The sequence below is a fragment of the Cyclopterus lumpus genome, chromosome 15, assembly GCF_009769545.1.
Source record: "Cyclopterus lumpus isolate fCycLum1 chromosome 15, fCycLum1.pri, whole genome shotgun sequence".
Lineage (NCBI taxonomy): Eukaryota > Metazoa > Chordata > Actinopteri > Perciformes > Cyclopteridae > Cyclopterus > Cyclopterus lumpus.
In genome coordinates, this window is record NC_046980.1 from 13492405 (window position 1) to 13512008 (window position 19604).

Sequence of the window (19604 nt, forward strand, 5' to 3'; positions counted from 1 at the left end):
CATGGAGAAGAAAATGGGAAATATGTGGAAGCAAAGATGGGAACGGCTCAATGGCATTACAGATAGAATGAGCACTATGGTGAGGGCTGCGCACATAAATCCACTGGCGGAGCACATCAAGTAGTCAGCAATTAAGTGTGTGTGTGTGTGTGAAGGTTTGCAGCGCTGTTGGTGATGAGCGTTTTATTTTAGCCTTAATGACGTGACCTTTCTCTTTCCTTTCTCCCCTCAGTCAAGTTTCTCTTCTCTCTTTTCAGTTTGAGCATCAGAAAGCTCACCTCTACCTGCCAGCACTTCACAAGTCGATTGGATCAATTCCTCCATGTTCACCTTTTATCTGCTGACCACTAAAAGGACACTTATACATCACACAGCCCTTTCATCCAAAAAAAAAAAAGCTTTCCCAGTTTAGACTTGGTCACCGTCTCTGAGGAAACAGCACCTCAGTTCTGTTATATCACATCATTGGTTTCCTCTGTGTTGTTCACTTGGCCTCTGGCTAATGCCCTGCTCCACGTATAGATTTTCTGTCCTGTAATTCCTCAGCCGTCTGCCTGTGATGGGTTGTTCAGATCTAACCCTGCAGAGCGTTGATTGTGGTGGTATATCTTCATCTTTATGTCTGAGTAGAGGAGGAAGCTCTGCCAACTATCCGCTGATGTTTGCCTCACGATGGATTTGGAGAATTAGCAACAAGAGCGTGTGTTGCAGTTTGCAAGTGTGTGACTTACAGTTTTGATTTGATTCTCATTTGCCTCAACAGCCAGGACAACCGTGCGCTGCCGTTCAGTCGAGAGTGTGAATTTGTCGGATGTGAATTGTGATGCTCTCATGTGTGTGTTTTCTACAGATGAACAGCAGCAGCATTGTTCTAATTTTTTAATTCAAACCTATTATTGCTGCACTTTTGCTCCTTGGAAAATGCATTTGGGAGGTTTTTAAAGCAGCAACATAGACAAAGTGCATGACAGTCAGTAGCCCTCCTGTAGGTCAGCTGTTAAAAAAAACGTTGTGTTTCCCCTTTAAGGTGAGGATGTTGTCGTGGCTGGTTATGTTCCTGCCTGCCATCTCCTCGTCTCAGCGATCAGAGCCCATGTTCTCAGCTATAACCAAGACCGTCCTTCCTCCCGACTATGACAACAACCCCACCCAGCTCAACTACGGCATGGCCGTCACCGACGTCGACGGGGACGGAGACCTGGAGATGTTTGTAGCTGGGTGAGCAAGGAGGAGGCGGGCTGTGCAAAGCGGCCTTTCGTTACTTTTCATGCAACCTTAATGCATCCTAAATCCTTAATATCACAAGTGCAATTCTTTTTTCATGTCACACAATTATAGCAATTAATTAAGTGATGAGTGATATCTAACTCTAAATCAAAGGCTGAAATAAAAGGGCATTCTCATGTTCCAAGCTAAAGGTTGAAGACAAAGGCAAAAGACTAAAAGACAAGGGATGGTAGTGTGCCCCGAGGCTCACTCATCTGATGAAAATTGATGTGATTGGATAGAGCGCCATTGATGGGAACAGTTTGGCAAGCCTGCCTCTATCCAGTGAAGCGGCAATGAATTTCCCAATGCTTAACAGAATATAGATGGACCAAAATGACCGTGCTTAATAAATGTAATTTAGCCCAGAAACCCAATTCAGCAGGTATCCTGGACAGGAGGGCATCACTAAACCTCATCGAGAATGTCATTTCATTGGGATTAGAAGAATCATAGGGTCGAGTGTTTCACTTTATTTTGCACTTTGTATTACATAGATGAAGGAGGGGACAAGCCACGTGAAGTCACTGTGGTTCCACTTTTGTTTGACAATTCACTCGCGATAAGACTGTTAACAGTCAGAAATGAGAAGAGTGTTTCAAGATTTAGATTGTTGTCCTCCTTTTTGTCACTCTCATTGTCACTAACAGATTATGTTAACATATATGCTTGGCAGTCTGTCTTCAAGCACATTATTTTAACCCAAACCATGCTCTTTTTTCTAACCCTATCCAAGTGGTTATGTTGCCTAAATCACAACCTTGTGTGAACCTTTTGCATGGAGATATGCAACAGGCTGCACACTGTGTCACCGTAATGACCCCGGTGCAATCAAAGGATGACTGGTTTAATTGGTACCTGAAAGAGAATCAGCTATACGAGTTATGATCAACTAAATAAATAAATACAACTATTAATGCCAATAATTGATTACTTACAAAGTAAAAAGATAACATTTAGAATTTGTATGGTTTACAGTGACTTCTGGACAGCTGAAACTGTTGTTTGGGACTTTTGTGAAAAAAGTTAGTTTGGGGCCCTACTTTAAATTATAGTTCTTGGAAAGAAAATTGGAATCAGCAAAAATCTGAATCTGCGGGTCTGACTGACAACTGTAAATCTGAATCGGCCAAAAGAATTGCAACAAGTGCATCTCGAACTATTACTCACATTGTTGGACTCATGCTGGACAATTCAAATTGATGCAGCAGAAACAGAGATATAAACTGTTTCATCTGATGCATATTTACTTGTCAAAACAAAACACTACCCATAATGCAATTCCACTTCCATTACATGCTGACTGTTTGATTGCCGGTAGTGGCTAGTGTCGTCTCAAGCAGAAGTGACCATCAGGCTATAGAGTCTGGTCATCTCACCTACAAACGAAAGAACAGAAACCTTGTTTATAAGGTTTTTAGGCAACATTAGTGTAAGATTCGTGTTCAAAGCTCCGGGTCCCGTGGCCGCAGGAAATTCAGGATTCGAGTTAAAGTTTAACAATATTTAATGGCAAAGATAATACTCATGTAGCGTTCACGATCGTGGGGCCAGAAAGGAGAATCTCTCCACAGACGGACTGCAGCTCCCAAGGAGCAACAGACCGGGGCTGTCTCGAGTCTCCAGACCAGTAGAACCATGTCCCCCAGAACAAATGCTCGGCTATTAGTATGGTCATGCAAATGAATTCACACCTAAAGGTTAGTTCCATTGGTCAGTTCAAAGGATGCCGCAGTTCTGTTCGCTAAGCCAATTGATAAAGTAACGGGGTCAAAGCTCACACTTCCGGTCAAGGACAGGAAGTTCCCCATCAGAATAAAACCCTATTATCCTGCCTTCAGAATAAAAGCAACACATTAGGTTTCAATCAGCATCCATTTTAACTATTGTCTAAACAATAAAACATTCATTCATTTTCATGCATCATACAGTTAATCATTACATTTGTCATTAAAACAGAATAATAAAACAGTGATCCTCTCTTATGTTTCACAATACATTCCCCCAGAATATTCCTCATAATATCCCAAATTAATTATCATATCTTTCTTTATGTATTAATTTAAAACATAAACTTCTCTTATCTACATGTGCAAATATATATAAAATCCACTACAACCTAACAGTAGTCACTATGTATGATTTGTAGAACTATCCCCCTGATTTAGTCTTCAAAATTCCTCTTATGTAAAGTAAATGTAACAGCTGTGCCATTTGGGGCTTTTTGACAGCTACAACGGCCCAAACCTGGTACTGAAATACAACAAGCAGCAGAAAAGGCTTGTCAACATCGCTGTTGACAACCGCAGCTCCCCGTTCTACGCCCTGAGAGACCGCCAAGGCAACGCCATCGGAGTGACAGCATGTGACATCGATGGAGACGGTCGGGAGGAGATTTATGTCCTCAACACCAATAACGCCTTCTCTGGTACAGTCCATGCTTTTTCACACACACAATTTCACAAAAATAATGCACGTGTGTGCACACACTCTCACAAAGGTTGTGCGTCTTTTCTTGTACGTTGACAAAGCAGGAGAATCAGTATGCAGATATTAAGCTTATCTTCATGAGATAACAGATACGCTTTGTGCTGCTATTAATCAATCGGAGAGCTACAGAGTGCGACACTGTCAAAACTACAACGCCTCACATAAAAATTATAGAGGTCACTTTCAGCCACAACAACCTTGTTGTTTTATTGCATAACACCTCTTTACTCTCCCAACAATCTTTGCCTCTCCTGAATTCTGCGTCTTCCGCATCAAGGTCGGGCAACGTACTCTGACAAGCTGTTTAAGTTCCGTAATGGACGCTTTGAAGATCTGCTGAACGATGACATTAACGAACACAGAGATGTGGCCAACCGAATGGCCGGGCGCTCAGTGGCCTGTGTGGACAGAAAGGTAGGACACGCACACACACACACACACACAAACACACGCACACAAACACACGCACACAAACACACAAACACACCACACACACACACACACAAACACACAAGAAAAGTTGAGTATATGCCGATCCCCCCCCCCCCCCACACACACACACACACACACACAGGCACTTGCACACGCACGCACACACACACGCACACACGCACACACACGCACTTGCACACGCACACACGCACACAAACACACACACACACACCACACACACACACAAGAAAAGTTGAGTATATGCCAATCCCCCCCCCCACACACACACAGGCACTTGCACACGCACGCACGCACACAAGCACACACGCACACAAACTCCCCAGAGTGTCTTCTGCCTACATGCATGGGTGCTTCTGTTTGTTTACCAGTGATAACTCATGCCCTGCCTACGCCGCCCTTCTCTGCATGTGCTATGACAGTTCATTTGGGGGAATGGTTTGCCATTTTCTCTCTTCTGTCCATCGCACCAGTGTAATTACAGAAGCCAGGGCTCGTTTGTTTTATAGAACATCGTACGAGGGGAGGAGTGATGACTGCACACTACTGCTTTCTGCCCGTAGCACTTTCTCTCAGTCTCTTTCCCGTTGTTTTCTTCCCTCTTTCCCTCTCTTTTACTCCCTTTTTTTTTCTCTCTGTGACTGACACTCTCTGTCTTTGTCTCTTATCTCACACACACACGCATACAGTTCTCACTTCCAATCAGAGGACGGGATAAAGAAAGTGATAATGGGAAGAGGAGAGTAGGGATTACAATAGTTTTTTTAAACCACAGTCCCATCTCACTGAACACGAATAGGTTTTGCAGCTGCCAGACTGATTGGAAAGATATTTGCTTTTAATGGCATAATGCTTTTAGAGGACGCCAAAACACTGATGTGTGTTCTTCCATGCAGACTGACGGAGAGAGAATACATTTTCCTATTGCTGAGCATGTTTTTATTACGACTGATTTGGAACGACGACGGGTTGCATCGGCCAAAACCAGAGCATGCTGTGAAATCGGTTAGGTAGCGAATGTGTTTGGTCTTGCTCATAAATAATCTGTTATCATTCAGAAAGAAGAGGGATAATTGGTCATCCAACTGTTTCATCACTCCCAGTCTCCTTGAAAGAGACGTCCCATCATTCGTCTTCAACAAAGTGATGAAGGTGACATATCGAGGGGACTCACTTTGAACTGATTGATCAGTTCACTTTGCACTGGCAGGCAGTGGTGAGATTCTGATAATAAGTGGATTTTAAAAGCCAGAATAATAGAAATGAGCTCGATAAAAAAGCACCTATTAAAAATAAAAAATAATTGAATTGCTACATTAGCAGTTGCTTGTTCAGCCTTTTCAGTGATAGCCATAACGACTGAGTCTCATATCCCTGCACCTGCATGCACTTTGCAGGCATGCATGTCACACTATTCACAATGCCAATTCCAGTGACAGAAATTAGCCTTGGGTGAAGACTTATTGAAAAATCATTGACTTTTAAGTTTGTTAAGTAACTGCCAGTGGCCTTCAGGTCTTTCATTGTATTTCGTTCTCATTTTGTCAAGAGCATGACTGGGTGTGCGTGCGTGTGTGTGTGTGTGTGTGTGTGTTTGTGTGTGTGTGTGCTCCCACCTCAGCAGGCCATAATGTGACGCTTCATGACATTTACATCAACTAGACTCATTTACTTTTCTTGTCCTTTAAAAATATAGTAACGTTATGAGTGAAATGGTGTGTACGTATATGTGTGTGTTTGCACATGTGCATGTGTTTATATTGATTGAAATATGTTAGGCCCGGTGAGAAAGCTCATTGGAATCCAGTGTGTAGTCTATTAGTGTGGTTCCGTCTGTGAGTTTGTGTCTGCAGGGACTCTGAATGATAATGGAGTGTGAAATTAATCTCCAAAGGGAGGCAGAGGAAGGAGTAGGGAGAGAGGCTGAGAGAAAGGGTGTACAAAGGTATAGTGTAAAGGGCGATAAAGGGGAAAGAAAAGGGTTGATTGGGAGAAGGTGAAACTACATACTATTCACAAAAATAGCAAATAAATAGATGTTAAATAACGTAATGCTGTTTTAGTTTACTCAAAACTACTGTATTGTATTTGGATTTTTTATTTTTTTATCAGCTATAATTCAATTTTCCGTCAATGTATCAAACAGACAGATTTGACAGAATTGGGGTTTTGAGTGAAACAATATCTTCAAGAGCAGATTTACATATGTTTGAAATGAATGACTAGCACTTGTATACACACTGTATGAAGAGTGTACATTTGGCTGTTCGTCTGGTGGGAGGAGCTAAGGACAGAGAGGAGAGAGCTGCAGGTATTTTTAAATTCTGGAATTTCTTCAATCTAAATGTAAACCGTTTTGTTTTTTTGTGCTCCAGGGTACGGGCCGATATGCCATCTACATAGCCAACTATGCGAGTGGCAACGTGGGTCCTCATGCTCTTATCGAAATGGATGAGGCAGCCAGTGATCTTTCACAGGGCGTCATTGCCCTCTCCAACGTGGCAGAGCAAGCAGGAGTCAATAAGTTCACTGGTAGGTATGCTGAAATTATTGTGTGTGTGTGTGTGTGTGTGTGTGTGTGTGTGTGTGTGTGTGTGTGTGTGTGTGTGTGACGTAGACCTTCATCCATCACTACTGGACTTTCAGTGTGATTTACACAGACATCTGTAGAGGATGTTAAGAGCATGTGCTTGCTGTACCCATGGAGTCTGAAATATAGGACTTCAGGACAGAGAGGGTGCTGGAGGGGTGCCAGGTGAGGAAAAAAAGAAAGAAGCAAGAGATGAAAGAGAACAAGATGAGTGTAAGCGTGAGAAAAGAAAGAGAGAGGGAGGGAGAGAGAGAGAGAAGTGTTCGTGGGCTCTTTTGGCCGTGTCAGCTGTTTACTCCAGCCAAAGTCAGGGAAGCGAAGGCGAAGGGCGACATACGCATACATCAGACCAGCTCAACGGCCTAGAGATGGCATTCATCACGGCCTGCTGTGGTTACCCCAGACTTCTGAAGGTGTGGATACAACTACGTACGTCACTACAGTGCGCAGCATTTTATGTGCATTTTATCAGCTCCGTCACTTTGAAAGTGTTTCTGCAGAGGTTAAATGTTTTTAATGTTGACAGAAAGTGGCTGATGTTGTTTCACAGATTGGTTAAAGAATCACTCCTGACCCTCCTACTGATTAGTTTGTGAGGGGATTTGAGTCGCCAGTGAAAAACATCCTTTCCTTTTAGACATTTTTAGTTGACAATTCACCCAAAAATCCAAATCCATTTGAGCAATTTCACATAATCCTCTCTTTAATCATTTATGGCATTTGCACACATACCATAAACTGCTTCTCATCTACCGAAGCCGAGCACTTAAATTGTAATCTCATTGACCATTTGTTGTATTTTTACTGTGTGTATTGTCATCACCAACCTAACGGCTACCTTTTGTCTTAAATGTTGAATGTGTTTGAATTGTTTTTTAATCTCTTGTTTTTGTGAGAAAGTAAAGACCTGAACTGTCATTTAAAGCCTTTTGAAACTGAATGGATGACGTTGAAATAGATTTTATTTTACTTCACAAGTAGCACTGAAATGTATAACCTCTGCTCACTTGGACTAACATTTCACTTAACTCTGTGATGTATACCTGTTTTGCTATCAAAGAGGAGAACAATAAATGCCAAAATTAATGATTTCACTGCAAATTGTTTCTTTGATAATAGCGCTGCCTCTATGATACTTACCAAACCCTGAAAAGTCCTTCACGTAAATTTTGGAAATGTGAGACAACTTCGTATTTGAGCATAACAGACTCAATCTTCATTCAAGATGTCATCTAAGTCACCACAGGGGCAGGGTAAGCCAGTCCAGAATTGCTGTGAATGATGTACGATAGATGGCTTTGTCATCAAACCCCCGTTAATCAGAGCAGAGGGACAGGCAGCAAAGTTGCATATCTAATGGTTACATATCTCTGGAGGGACATCAGTGCTTTATGGCCATAGTGGGCGAGTGATATTTGTCTGTGCTGATGGAGCGGGCCAGTAAATCAGTAGAGAGTCCTGACTCACAGACTCTGGAAGGGCAATCAAAGCCCTTTCAACTCCATAATTAGACTCCGCCAGTCTCAAGATGAGACACTTTAGAGAGACACTTCACTTCATAGAATGTCATTAGAAAATCCTGGGGTGATATTGAGTGTACAGAACAGTCACAAAGATCTTTTCATAAGCAAATTACTGTCAGCTTTAATACAAAAGATTTTCAGCATGTGTGTTGGATTTTTTTAATTTGTTTCTGCTTGTGCCTAGATGTGTTTAATTGTGTGTGTGTGTGTGTGTGTGTGTGTGTGTGTGTGTGTGTGTTTGTGTGTGTGGGGCCTATCAGAGGCAGTGTCTGTGTCAGCAGAGACCTGCCATGCTTAGAGGAAATGACCTGGAAAGACAGTAATGATCTCTCGCCGTTCACTTTTGTTGTAGCGCTGAACTCTCTCCCTCTGTTCCCACCATTGTTTCACCGATCCTGTCTCAATTTACTAAAACTGTGTCTTCACACTTTTTTTAACTGACTCATTGTCTCCATTGGTGCAGGAGGACGAGGTGTCGTGGTGGGACCCATTGTAAGTCAAACCCTGTCCGATGTGTTTTGCGACAACGAGTACGGTCCAAACTTCCTGTTCAGGAACAACGGAGATGGAACCTTTACTGATGTGGCTCAGCAGGCTGGTAAGCGGAACATGTACAGTTTAACAGATCGTGGCCTTGGATCAGTTAATCACAGACAAATCCTGCAATAACAGAACACAAGGTAGGCGTTATTGTTTGATAGTGTGTCTTACCATTTCCCTGTAGGCGTGGAGGACCCAATGCAGCATGGCAGAGGGGTTGCTCTGGCAGACTTCAACCGTGACGGCAAGACAGACATCGTCTATGGAAACTGGAATGGACCTCATCGCCTGTATATGCAGCTCAATAACCGCAAACAGAAGTTCAAGGTGGGTCCAGTCAATCCTGGGTACTAGTTATGCACAAAAATGTGAAAAGTTAACCAAAAATGTCTTGAATCAATATCAGCTGCCGGCAAGACACAAATTAAAAAGGATATGGGCACACAATTTCAATTGCTTGTGCAAAAAAGTGAGGGAAGTAGTTGTATGAAGAGTGAACAAGAGGGGGTTTAGAGGGAGTTAAAACTGTAATAACTATCACACCTCCAGACACCAGGCCAGTAGCTGAGTAGATTAGTCATGATTGTCTCATTGTTGGTTTTGCGTTACAAAATTCAAAGTAACCAGACAAACTGACAAGCACGTTTTTTGAAGCATACTGAAGCCTATATCATCGGTTAACCCAAAGGATCAAATTACCAAATGTGTTGTTACACACCTTGTAGGGCTTTTCTTTGCTCTGAGGTATTTCCAATGAAAACTATTCACAGGTCTGTCTGTGGATAATTCAGACTAAACAGCACTCATTTAGAGTCTACAGTCTTTGCATCGAGTGATTCCCCCCTCAGGGTATCAGGCAGCAGCATTTTAGAGTGAGTTTGTGGTTCTCTCTCTTCTTCTCTGTCCAGAATCAATGTCGAATGAACAAGCAGCGCATAGACAGCAAGTCTCACCTATTAAGTCTGTGACTCACGAGAGTTATCAATGCTAACAGATGGCTCGTGAATTAGCATGAGTCAGTGCTGGCTCACTTTGAGATCGAGTGGGATTTAAAGACGGACGGACGGTGATTTACTCAATCAACTCGACTATAGACAACTCCTGTGAGACAGCCAGCAGTGTGCATGTGCTCGTGCAGTACGGTTAATAGCGGCAAACATGGAGACGGGCCCTGCTGCGTGTAAATCTGTGAAGGTTTTCGTGCCCGGGGATTTATCTATCAGCAGCTGCGACTGCATCTTTTCCCAAAGAGATAAACGTCACACAAGACATCTTTATAGGGGTCAAATGAGGGGTTAATGTGTGATGCTTAGCCCAGAGACAATTCCATCAGTATGGCACACACGCACACACTCAAAGACAATGCACTCTAATACACACACAAACACACAAAAGACTAATTGAATTATTTAGCCAATGTTTTTTTTTTTTTTTTAAACCAAGATTGTTAAACCACACACACACACACACACACACACACACACACACACACACACACACACACACACACACACACACACACACACACACACACAAGCTGACACTCCTACCAGCCGTGTTGACCTTTAGCATATATAATGAAGCTACTGTATCACTCCAGTAAACCGCTAATTAAATTGGGCTGAAACAGCAGCTTGCCTGGGCTGTAGAAAGTGCTTAGGCCTGTTTTGCTTTAATTAAAATCTATTGCTGGGGTTTTCCTTGCAGCAGGTTTAACACACATGCAAAAACACACCCACACATATATAGTAAGTATTTAAAGAGATTATTCCAAATAGCCAAACAGTAATAAAGTGCTATATTATACAAGGTATGCTTTCAAATAAACACATTTATAATATAATTTATTCATTTAATATAAAACAAATATTGTTTTCTCATACCATCTCCCCTCTTGTCCCTTAAATGTCATGTTTCTGTGCTCTATATTTGTTTGGTGAGAATACCTTTCTCATTCCTTATGGCACATCTCTTCATCCACCTTGTAATATAGTAAATGTAGAAATGCCTCCCTCGTGGCCCTCATCTGGCCATCCCCTCTCCTTCACCTGAGAAAAAGGTCATTGTGAGCCCGCCCCAGCCCCGGCTTTATGAGCCTTATAATTAAAACAGGGAGTAAATACTGGAGGGAGTGAAGGGCTGCTCTATAACTCTTCCCCGACTTATCACCGTGTCACTGGAGCGGAGAGATATCCGTTACTTTCTTGTGCAAAAACTCCTCTACTTTGTTCTGATCTTTAGGCTTCAGATGACGCTCATCAGCCAGAGTAATTTACAGTGAGTGAGTGAGCAAATGACAGGTCCACGTCGAACTCAAGGACTGGTTATGATTTACATGTTGTGAAGATTGAACTAGTGACCTTCATGTCATGGAACAATATCTCTAGCCACCATTACTTTGCTCACACTGCGGGCGACATAGCAACAAGCTACAAGTCATTTTCAATGGAAGCTTCAAGCTGACAGCCAACGGGAGACCGGCGTGACTCGCTTCAAAAACAAAGTTGGGCTGGTCTCAACTTTTCTTTGGCGCTCCAATGACGCCGTGAAGCATCAACCAATCATATGATTTTGTTTCACCCCGTTCCATTCTGTCTGAAAAATGCCTTCAGCCTGTTCCCAGTGCAACAAAACTACATCAACGAGCGCTTGAGCACCATTTTTCACACCAGGCAGATGTAGTTGCTTTTGTTGTTTGTGGTGTGAACACAGCTCTCAGCTAGCATCACCTATATGACATGTTGGCCTGAACACGTATTGGACGCAAACTGTAATAACAACAGGTTTCTATTTTCTACACGGACATGTGCTGATGTGGAACCAAAACAGGACACTTTTGGATATTTTATACTCCATGTAGGTTTCTCCTCTCCGCAAAGTTTTTATTTGTCTCTGCCCATCCACATCCACAAAGTTAGAAAATGGTGGATGCGCAAAGACAGCCGATAACAGACCACCAGGAACCCTCGCAAAGGGCCGCGTCTGACGGAGTGATGTTACGTTGGCCGCGTGGACACTTGCGACACTCGCGGATGTGTGGCAAGCATAAATCACACTTTACCCTGCGCTACACTTTGTCTGTCAACCTCATCTTCCCCGGTAAATTAATTTTTTTTTTTTAGAATTTTAGAATAATAATAATCAGCATATAGGCTAAGAAAAAGGACATTTACAGTGTCTTTACTAAAGTGTTGGATTATTACTAAATAACCCAAAAGCTTGCTCTAACCCCAAAGCGATAATATTAAATAATTCATCCAAAAAGAAAAAAAAAAAAAAGAAACGAAATCAGAGAAACCAAGCAGTTTAGGTGTGACTTACTGTAAGTGTCGGTATTTATCATGCACAAATATGGGAAGAGCATCGCCATAAAGAAACATTTTGATGATTCATACACCTGGATGGTCAAGTCTGTGATTATAATTTGGTTGTTAAAACGGTATTTTAAGAATGAAAAAACCTTCATGCATGTGTTTGGCTTCTGTAAATGCACGTGTGTGTGTGTGTGTGTGTGTGTTTCACTGATTTACCATGTCTTTTCTTTCTTTCTCAGGACATTGCATCCCAGAAGTTTTCTATGCCGTCCCCGGTTCGCACCGTCATGGTTGCTGACTTTGACAATGACAACGAGATGGAGGTCTTCTTCAATAACATCGCCTACAGGGGCCCCTCCGCCAACAGGCTCTTTAGGTCCTCACATGGAAACAACACAAGACACAAACATATAGACATGTCCACAAGTATGATACTAAGGTTTAATAGCTGGTTGATCATGAGCTTAATGGACTACTCTTGTGTCTTGATTTATTATTCTAAAACATGGCTTGGAAGCTGAGAAGACTTTAAAATTCCCAGCCAAGGATACTTATCTAGTCTGGCATCCCGCCTCCTCCTGCACACATGAATGACTCTTTCATTAAGACAGTTTTAGGTCTCTTTTTGGATCACGGTTTGGCTTCCTCTCTAGATAATATTAATGAACTCAGCCTTCAAAATGCAATAGCGCGTGTGAGATATAAATTGTTAGGTCTTAATAGTAGAATAAACCCATCCTGTGTGAGAAATAGAAATCTGATCTGGCATATTCTTCTGAACAGGATGCAGAAGTCATGATGAAAGTTGCCATAAGCTGGTGGGTCAATTCATACTGAATATCAATAATCAGTGTAAGCCCTAGAGGTTTCCTGGATCTTAATATTCCTGCCGGTCACTGGAGGAGAATTTGTCTTTCTGGACACGAGGATGTCCGTCAGGGGTCACTGCTCCGCAGCTCTATAGTGTGAAGATGAATCAGCTAATATAACTCTGCTCTTTGGCACTGAAAAGCTGCTCAAACTATTGTGCCAAAGCTAATTAATTCAATATGACTAATCAATATTTAGCAGGCTGAGGGGTTTAACAGACAGGATCAGCACATTAATGCGCTGTGAAATTAAATTAGAACTTGAGGAAACTTGGATATAGAAATGCTTCGTCACTGAAGGTAAAGCTACTAAAGTCAATGTGCATGAATTCCTCAAACAAATGTCTTTCTGAAGACTTTTAGCCCAAGGGCGTATTTAAGAACTACTTTTGACCAAATGCTTTTCAGGAAAATGACAATAACAATCCAATAAAACAACAAACATAGTCAAAAATAAATACAACGAAAACAATAGTTATTTAAGATAGCATATTTTATTAAGTATGTATCAACACATAATCATAAAATAAGGGGTGTTTCTGAATGAACATCTGGCACTCATTGGCTCAACATTTGTCAAACATTGTTAAAGCGCGTATTTAAAAATGTAACAGAACTTAGGTACTTTCCAACACTGCTTATAAAGATACAGTGACATTGGTATTAATGTTTTAAAGTGTTTTGATGAGTAATTGCCGTGATATTGATTTGATAGGGTGAGCAGGAGAGAACATGGAGACCCCCAAATAGAAGAGTTGAATATTGGAGATGCATCTGAGCCTGAAGGACGAGGAACCGGTGAGTGCCAGAGCAGACAGGCGTCTTACAACAATGACAAGCAATGAAGAACAACCTCATACCTGCTGTTCCAACATCTCACCGATAGATGGCAGCAGAGCGCCACTGGGGCCTCCTTGTGTGCTTCATAAAAAGAAGTGTTCCACATAATTAGTTCTACGACTTTGAAACATTATGCTCCCCTCCATGAGGATATTAAATGTTATGTAGGCTATTTCCTGAAGTCTTTAGCTGCATCGTTACAGGAGCTGTAGCCACAGACTTTGACGGCGATGGCCGTCTGGAACTGCTGATTTCTCATGGTGAAAGTGCAGCACAGCCGCTCTCTGTCTACAAAGTCAACCAGGTGAGTGTTTGTGAGACGTTTTAAAAGCCTCACAATAAGCGTGACTCTCAGCGTAGTTGTAATCCTCCCTGTTCTCATTCTGTCTGCGTCTCAGGGGACAACAAACGCCTGGCTGCGAGTGATTCCCAGGACCAAGTTTGGTGCTTTCGCCAGAGGAGCTAAAGTGGTGTTGTACACTAAAAAGAGTGGTCCACACACTCGGATCATCGACGGTGGCTCGGGGTACCTGTGTGAGATGGAGCCTGTTGCCCACTTTGGCCTTGGTACGTTTTTATTTCAACCATAAAAGGGCACAAAACTGTGGCCAATTACTGACATCTTCCGATTGGATGTCTTATTGACGAACACCCTAAAGCTCAATGATATTCACTTTACAATAATATACATCTGGAAAAAGCAACACATTGAATTTGAGCAGCTTGAACCTGTTTGCACAACATACATAATGTTGTTGATTAGGTCTCTGTTGATTTGATTAATTGATCAATTAACTTACCATTTCAGCAATGCTCTTCGTTTTAGCTAGGTTTGGGATAGATAGAAAAGGGAAATGGACAGAATGAACAGAGTACCTTGTGGAAAGCATTGTTTTAATACCTCAACTCTGACTGGACACCCATGGGAGACTAAGTTGTCTGTGGGAGCGAGCTCAGAGGACCAACGAGATGGTGGACAGGTGCTGCAGCTGGAAGCCGCCCTGGTTAGTGAGAACCCGGATCCCTGTCTCCTTCAGCTCCCATAAAAGATTCAGCTGATAGTCTGCCAGGCCTGGGAGCTCCGCCACTGCTTTCTCCTGTCCCTGTTCTGTATCACAACTGTCCAATTGGAGGCCCTAAGTTGTAATAATAATAATAATAATAATGCATTTAATTTATATAGCGCTTTTCATAATACTCAAAGACACTTCACATGATTAAAACATCCTAAAAGCTAAAAATAAATAAATAAGAATAGCTAAAATACAGGTAAAACAAATAAATAGGGACTTTTGAATCGCTCGGCCCCTATTAAGAAAGAAAACAAAAACAAACAATCACACATTAAAAATAGATAAGATATGCTTCCCTTAAAAATGAAATGAATTGACCCGTATTCCTCTGTGCCTCAGACCTTTGTTGTTGTCCAAACATTATTAAAAACACATGTGTGACACGTTCCTTCATTACAATGAATTTGGTTACTTTTTCTGTACACTGCCATAAATAGCACACCAAATCTTCAGCAGTGTTTCCCAATTGAGTAACATTTGCACAAAAAAAATATAGTGCCCAGTTATAGGAAATAATGTATAAGACATTAAGGAGACTGGCAATAACCTAATAGGGAATATCACCAAATCAAATAGGGACTTTTGAGTCGCTCGGACCCTGATAAGAAAGAAAACAAAAACAAACAATCACACATTAAAAGCAGTTCTGAACAGGTGGGTTTTGATTTGCGATTTGAATAAGGAAAGATCAGTGCAGTCTCGGATGAGTTTGGGGAGAGAGTTCCAAAGGGAGGGGGCAGATATGGAGAAGGCTCTGTCCCCCCACGTCCGGTGCTTGGTCCTATGTGGGATGGACAGGAGATTGGCATCAGAGGAGCGGAGCTGACGGGATGGAGTTGTAATGCCATGATGATTACTCACAACACACCAAATGAGCAAACTTTCTACACTTCTTGACGTCAGGACAGAACTCCACACGTGCTAAAAACCATCACTCCTGGTAGATACACTCCTCACCACTAAATTAAAGGGTATCACACTGCTGGTGCAGAACTGGTGAAATATTATTTGGCTCTCAGACAGAACACCCGCTGAGTAGATCACTGTCTGGCAAAGGTAACTAAAGATCGGTTTATATTTGGAAATGCCACTTTAATTAAGTGCTGCAGAGGCCCTCTAGAGAGCCTCTATACCTGATTAAAGTAGTTAATGGAGAGAGAAGAGTGCCACTCTGTCTCTCACTGGGTTTGTGTCAGTAAAAAAGAGAGGAGGCTTTATGAGCCCCTGAGAATGACTTAAGGACACGTGCATGTTCCTCTGTGTGTGTTGCGTCTGTTCTGTTTGTCGGACCAGGTAAGGATGTTGCCACCAATGTCGAGGTGTACTGGCCAGACGGTCGTTCAGCTGCGCGACCCCTGGAGCCTTCAGATGCCAACACGGTGCTGGAGATCCACTATCCAAGAGATGAGGAAGAAGTCACTCCTACTGTGGAAATAGAGGTACAGCGGTGATTCATGGTACCTGATTCTCATCATCTCAAAGATCGTTTTGTAGGTTTAGCCACGATGTGCAGATGAGGAGAGAATACACTTCTTTGGCACTGAGATGAGGGGGCTCAAAGGAACTCGAAGACTCCCGGCTTACAGTGCGTTGCCTGGTTTGTGCCAATCATATTGAAAATGTCTTTGAGAACAGGAGCGCCACTGAAGCACAATTTTAACTGAAATGGTGCATTAGCTGCTTTATTTACTAATCTTGTAGTAAACAGAATTCAACATTTAGTTTCAAGACCCTCATTATTTAAGTGTTGTGCTCATACAGTAAGTTGCATATTTCACAATTAAATTGTGTTATGCCAATTTTTTATTTATGAATTATTATTATTGCATAGAAAGACAGAAAACATTGCACAGAAAGTGTGGAGATTGCGTGGTTAATGGGGATCAGTGTGTCTATCCCACTCCAAAAAAATATGCCATCACAATAACTTAAATATGCTACAGTTGGGTGACAAGTAAAGAAAAAAACAATATAAAATGTCCATGTAAGTTGTGAAGGCCATGGCGTACTGTATGATTCGAGCGCTCCTCTCACCACAGACATATTTTATTGTAGGATTAATTTGATCGCTCAGAATAACTTTGTTGATCAGAAATAACCCTTCTCCTTAAGGGCATAAGTGGATCCAAACCACGCCACCTAATCTGAATGAAAGCATTTGCATTAGTTATGTTTCAGCTTTTCCCTTTATTTGCCACCCGTTTTATAAATTAGTTTTTATTCAAAAACATTCTTGTTTCTAATTAGACTGACTGTGTCTTACAGTGTGGTCATGGGTTTGCACTGAATGAGAATGGCCGTTGCACAGGTAAGACACAAAGATGTTTCTGTTGACCACTTGCTTGTGTCCTCATTTTAAATCAAGACAAAAAAACATCTTTCCTTCCCTCCCTTCCTCCCTCCCTCCCTCCCTCCCTCCCTCACCTCCCCGTCCCTCAGATAAAGATGAGTGTACCCAGTTCCCCACTGTGTGCCCCTCTGATCGGCCTGTCTGCACCAACACCTATGGCAGCTATAAGTGCCGCGCCAAGAGGAGATGCAACCAGGGCTTTGAGCCCAACGATGATGGGTCAGCCTGTGTGGGTGAGTGGTCCTGGCAGAGTCGGGGTAGACTTAGCTGGATTACAAAGATCAGGAGAACAAAGCAAGCACTGCCAGAGAATGAGATGCCTTAAGCTGCCTTAATTACTCTGGTTTTGAGTAAAGGCTTAGAGGTGCTAGCATTCCTCCGACTGTGTCCCCCCCTCTGCACCCCGCTGTCTTGCATGACTAACTCCGCCATGTGAATGCGCTCTCTTTCAGCTATAAAGACGCAGATGTTGGCTAACTTTTCCCTGCCCTCTGTTTTGCCTCTTTCTCCGCAGCCCAGGTGGCTTACTTTGGGGGGACACGGTCCTCTGGGGAATGCCAGTGTTCAGGCCTTTCTTTCTGGATGCTCCCCGTCTCTGTGCTCCCATTCGTCTCTAACCACCTCCTGACTGGACTACTGTAGCCGTCACTCTCACCTCCCGTTCCTAACTCTCTCCAATGCTGAACGGGGATGTACAGAAACTCTCGGAGCAAACTTTTCTCTTTACTCTTTCTTCTCCTTTGTGGATCTCTGGTATTGTTTTTCATCAGTTATTTACAGCCTGGACCCCCTCCTCACCGCTGCTATGTGTCACCTCTTGGCTCCCGGCCCCCTCTGGACTATAAAGAAGCACACAAGGAGCATGCTCGCTGGGAGCTACGAGGTTCAGAACTATCTGTGTCACACTGGCAGAGCCCTCACGTCATCACCTGGCACTTATCTTAGTGGGACCTGAACTAAGGCCAAGTCAATGAGTGTGTATAAACCTCTGCATGTACAGTACAGCAGACAAACCTACTGGCTCACAGACCACATTCATTAGAGACACGCTGAGGCCTCATCTGTATCTGCACAATAACATTATGTTAATCCTTACAATGTCCCTCTCTTTCTTATGATGGGCTTTCTGGGATGTGGAGGAACACCAGGACTCCGAGCTTTAGGCTCTGTGTGTGTGCGTGAGTGAGTGTACTGTGCCGAAAGAGGCAGTCGGTAGAGGAACATATGCCAGACCATCTGTCTATACAGCACACTAAAGAATATAATATGTGTGTGTGAGCACATTTCTCAACTGTACATTTTAAATGAGCATCAGCTTACAATATATACAGCACATATAAATCCCACATGTATCAAATGTATTATTGCTTATTTCCACATTCAAATAAATATAATGGGACATGGGCAAGAAAATGTGGATTTTAATGGACCATGATTTTTTCTGAAATAAATACTATAACTTTAAAGGATAAGGCAGGTGATATTCCCTCTTAGGTTATTGCCAGTTTCCTTAATGTCTTATACATTATTTCCTATAACTGGGCACTATATTTTTTTTGTGCAAATGTTACTCAATTGGGAAACACTGCTGAAGATTTGGTGTGCTATTTATGGCAGTGTACAGAAAAAGTAACCAAATTCATTGTAATGAAGGAACGTGTCACACATTTTTTTTAATAATTGATGGACAACAACAAAGGTCTGAGGCAAAGAGGAATACGGGTCAATTCATTTCATTTTTAAGGGAAACATATCTTAACTTGACAACCCTTACCTCTCCTCGCCGCACTGCAGAAACTACACGACACAATCATCCTATCCAGAGTTAGACTGCAGCCCCGTCACAGCAGAGTGTAGATTCATCTTGGGGTTGGCCGAGCACTGACTGTGTGTGATGATTTATTGATTTCTCCCTCGCTGAGGCAAGTGTTATATATTTTGGAAATATTTGGCCAAAAACCTCACACATTCCATTTAGGAAACAGCACCAGACTGACATCAGTCCCCGAGGCTGCTAATGAGCTGGACCTGAACCACAGAGTTGAGATTTAGAGACTGAATTTAATTCTCTCTGAGATGTTTTTTTAACGAAAACCGAGAGGCATCCGAGCATGAAAAAACTAATAAGCAAACAATGATGGACGTGTCACAGCAAATAAATGACTCAACACAGATCTGTGTTGGATTCACATGGACAATGTTGTCATGCTCTCTGTGCCAAAGACTCTGTGAAGGAGAGAGAGACCAACATCACATGTCCAATATTTCTCATTTGAATGTTTGCGGAGAAATGTTCACT

The 19604-nt window shown here is 42.3% G+C and overlaps 1 protein-coding gene across 1 annotated transcript; it reads left to right on the forward strand.

Moving 5' to 3' along the window:
- Window positions 1-1033: 1033 nt before the first annotated feature.
- Window positions 1034-17947, forward strand: crtac1b (cartilage acidic protein 1b). Its single transcript, XM_034552270.1, has 14 exons — window positions 1034-1218; window positions 3498-3694; window positions 4034-4170; window positions 6582-6738; window positions 8783-8917; window positions 9044-9186; window positions 12413-12549; window positions 13758-13840; window positions 14086-14186; window positions 14281-14449; window positions 16249-16394; window positions 17221-17263; window positions 17395-17538; window positions 17820-17947. Exons 1-14 carry the CDS (start codon window positions 1034-1036, stop codon window positions 17945-17947), a joined length of 1905 nt encoding a protein of 634 aa, XP_034408161.1.
- The last annotated feature ends 1657 nt before the right edge of the window (window positions 17948-19604 follow it).

What these genes read in the sequence shown, in the direction of transcription:
- crtac1b (XM_034552270.1), top strand. Translation starts at nt 1,034, where the DNA reads ATGTTGTCGTGGCTGGTTATGTTCCTGCCTGCCATCTCCTCGTCTCAG. An exon ending in CTGGAGATGTTTGTAGCTGG is followed by an intron (nt 1,219 to 3,497) that starts GTGAGCAAGGAG and finishes GCTTTTTGACAG; the next exon opens with CTACAACGGCCCAAACCTGG. An exon ending in CACCAATAACGCCTTCTCTG is followed by an intron (nt 3,695 to 4,033) that starts GTACAGTCCATG and finishes TTCCGCATCAAG; the next exon opens with GTCGGGCAACGTACTCTGAC.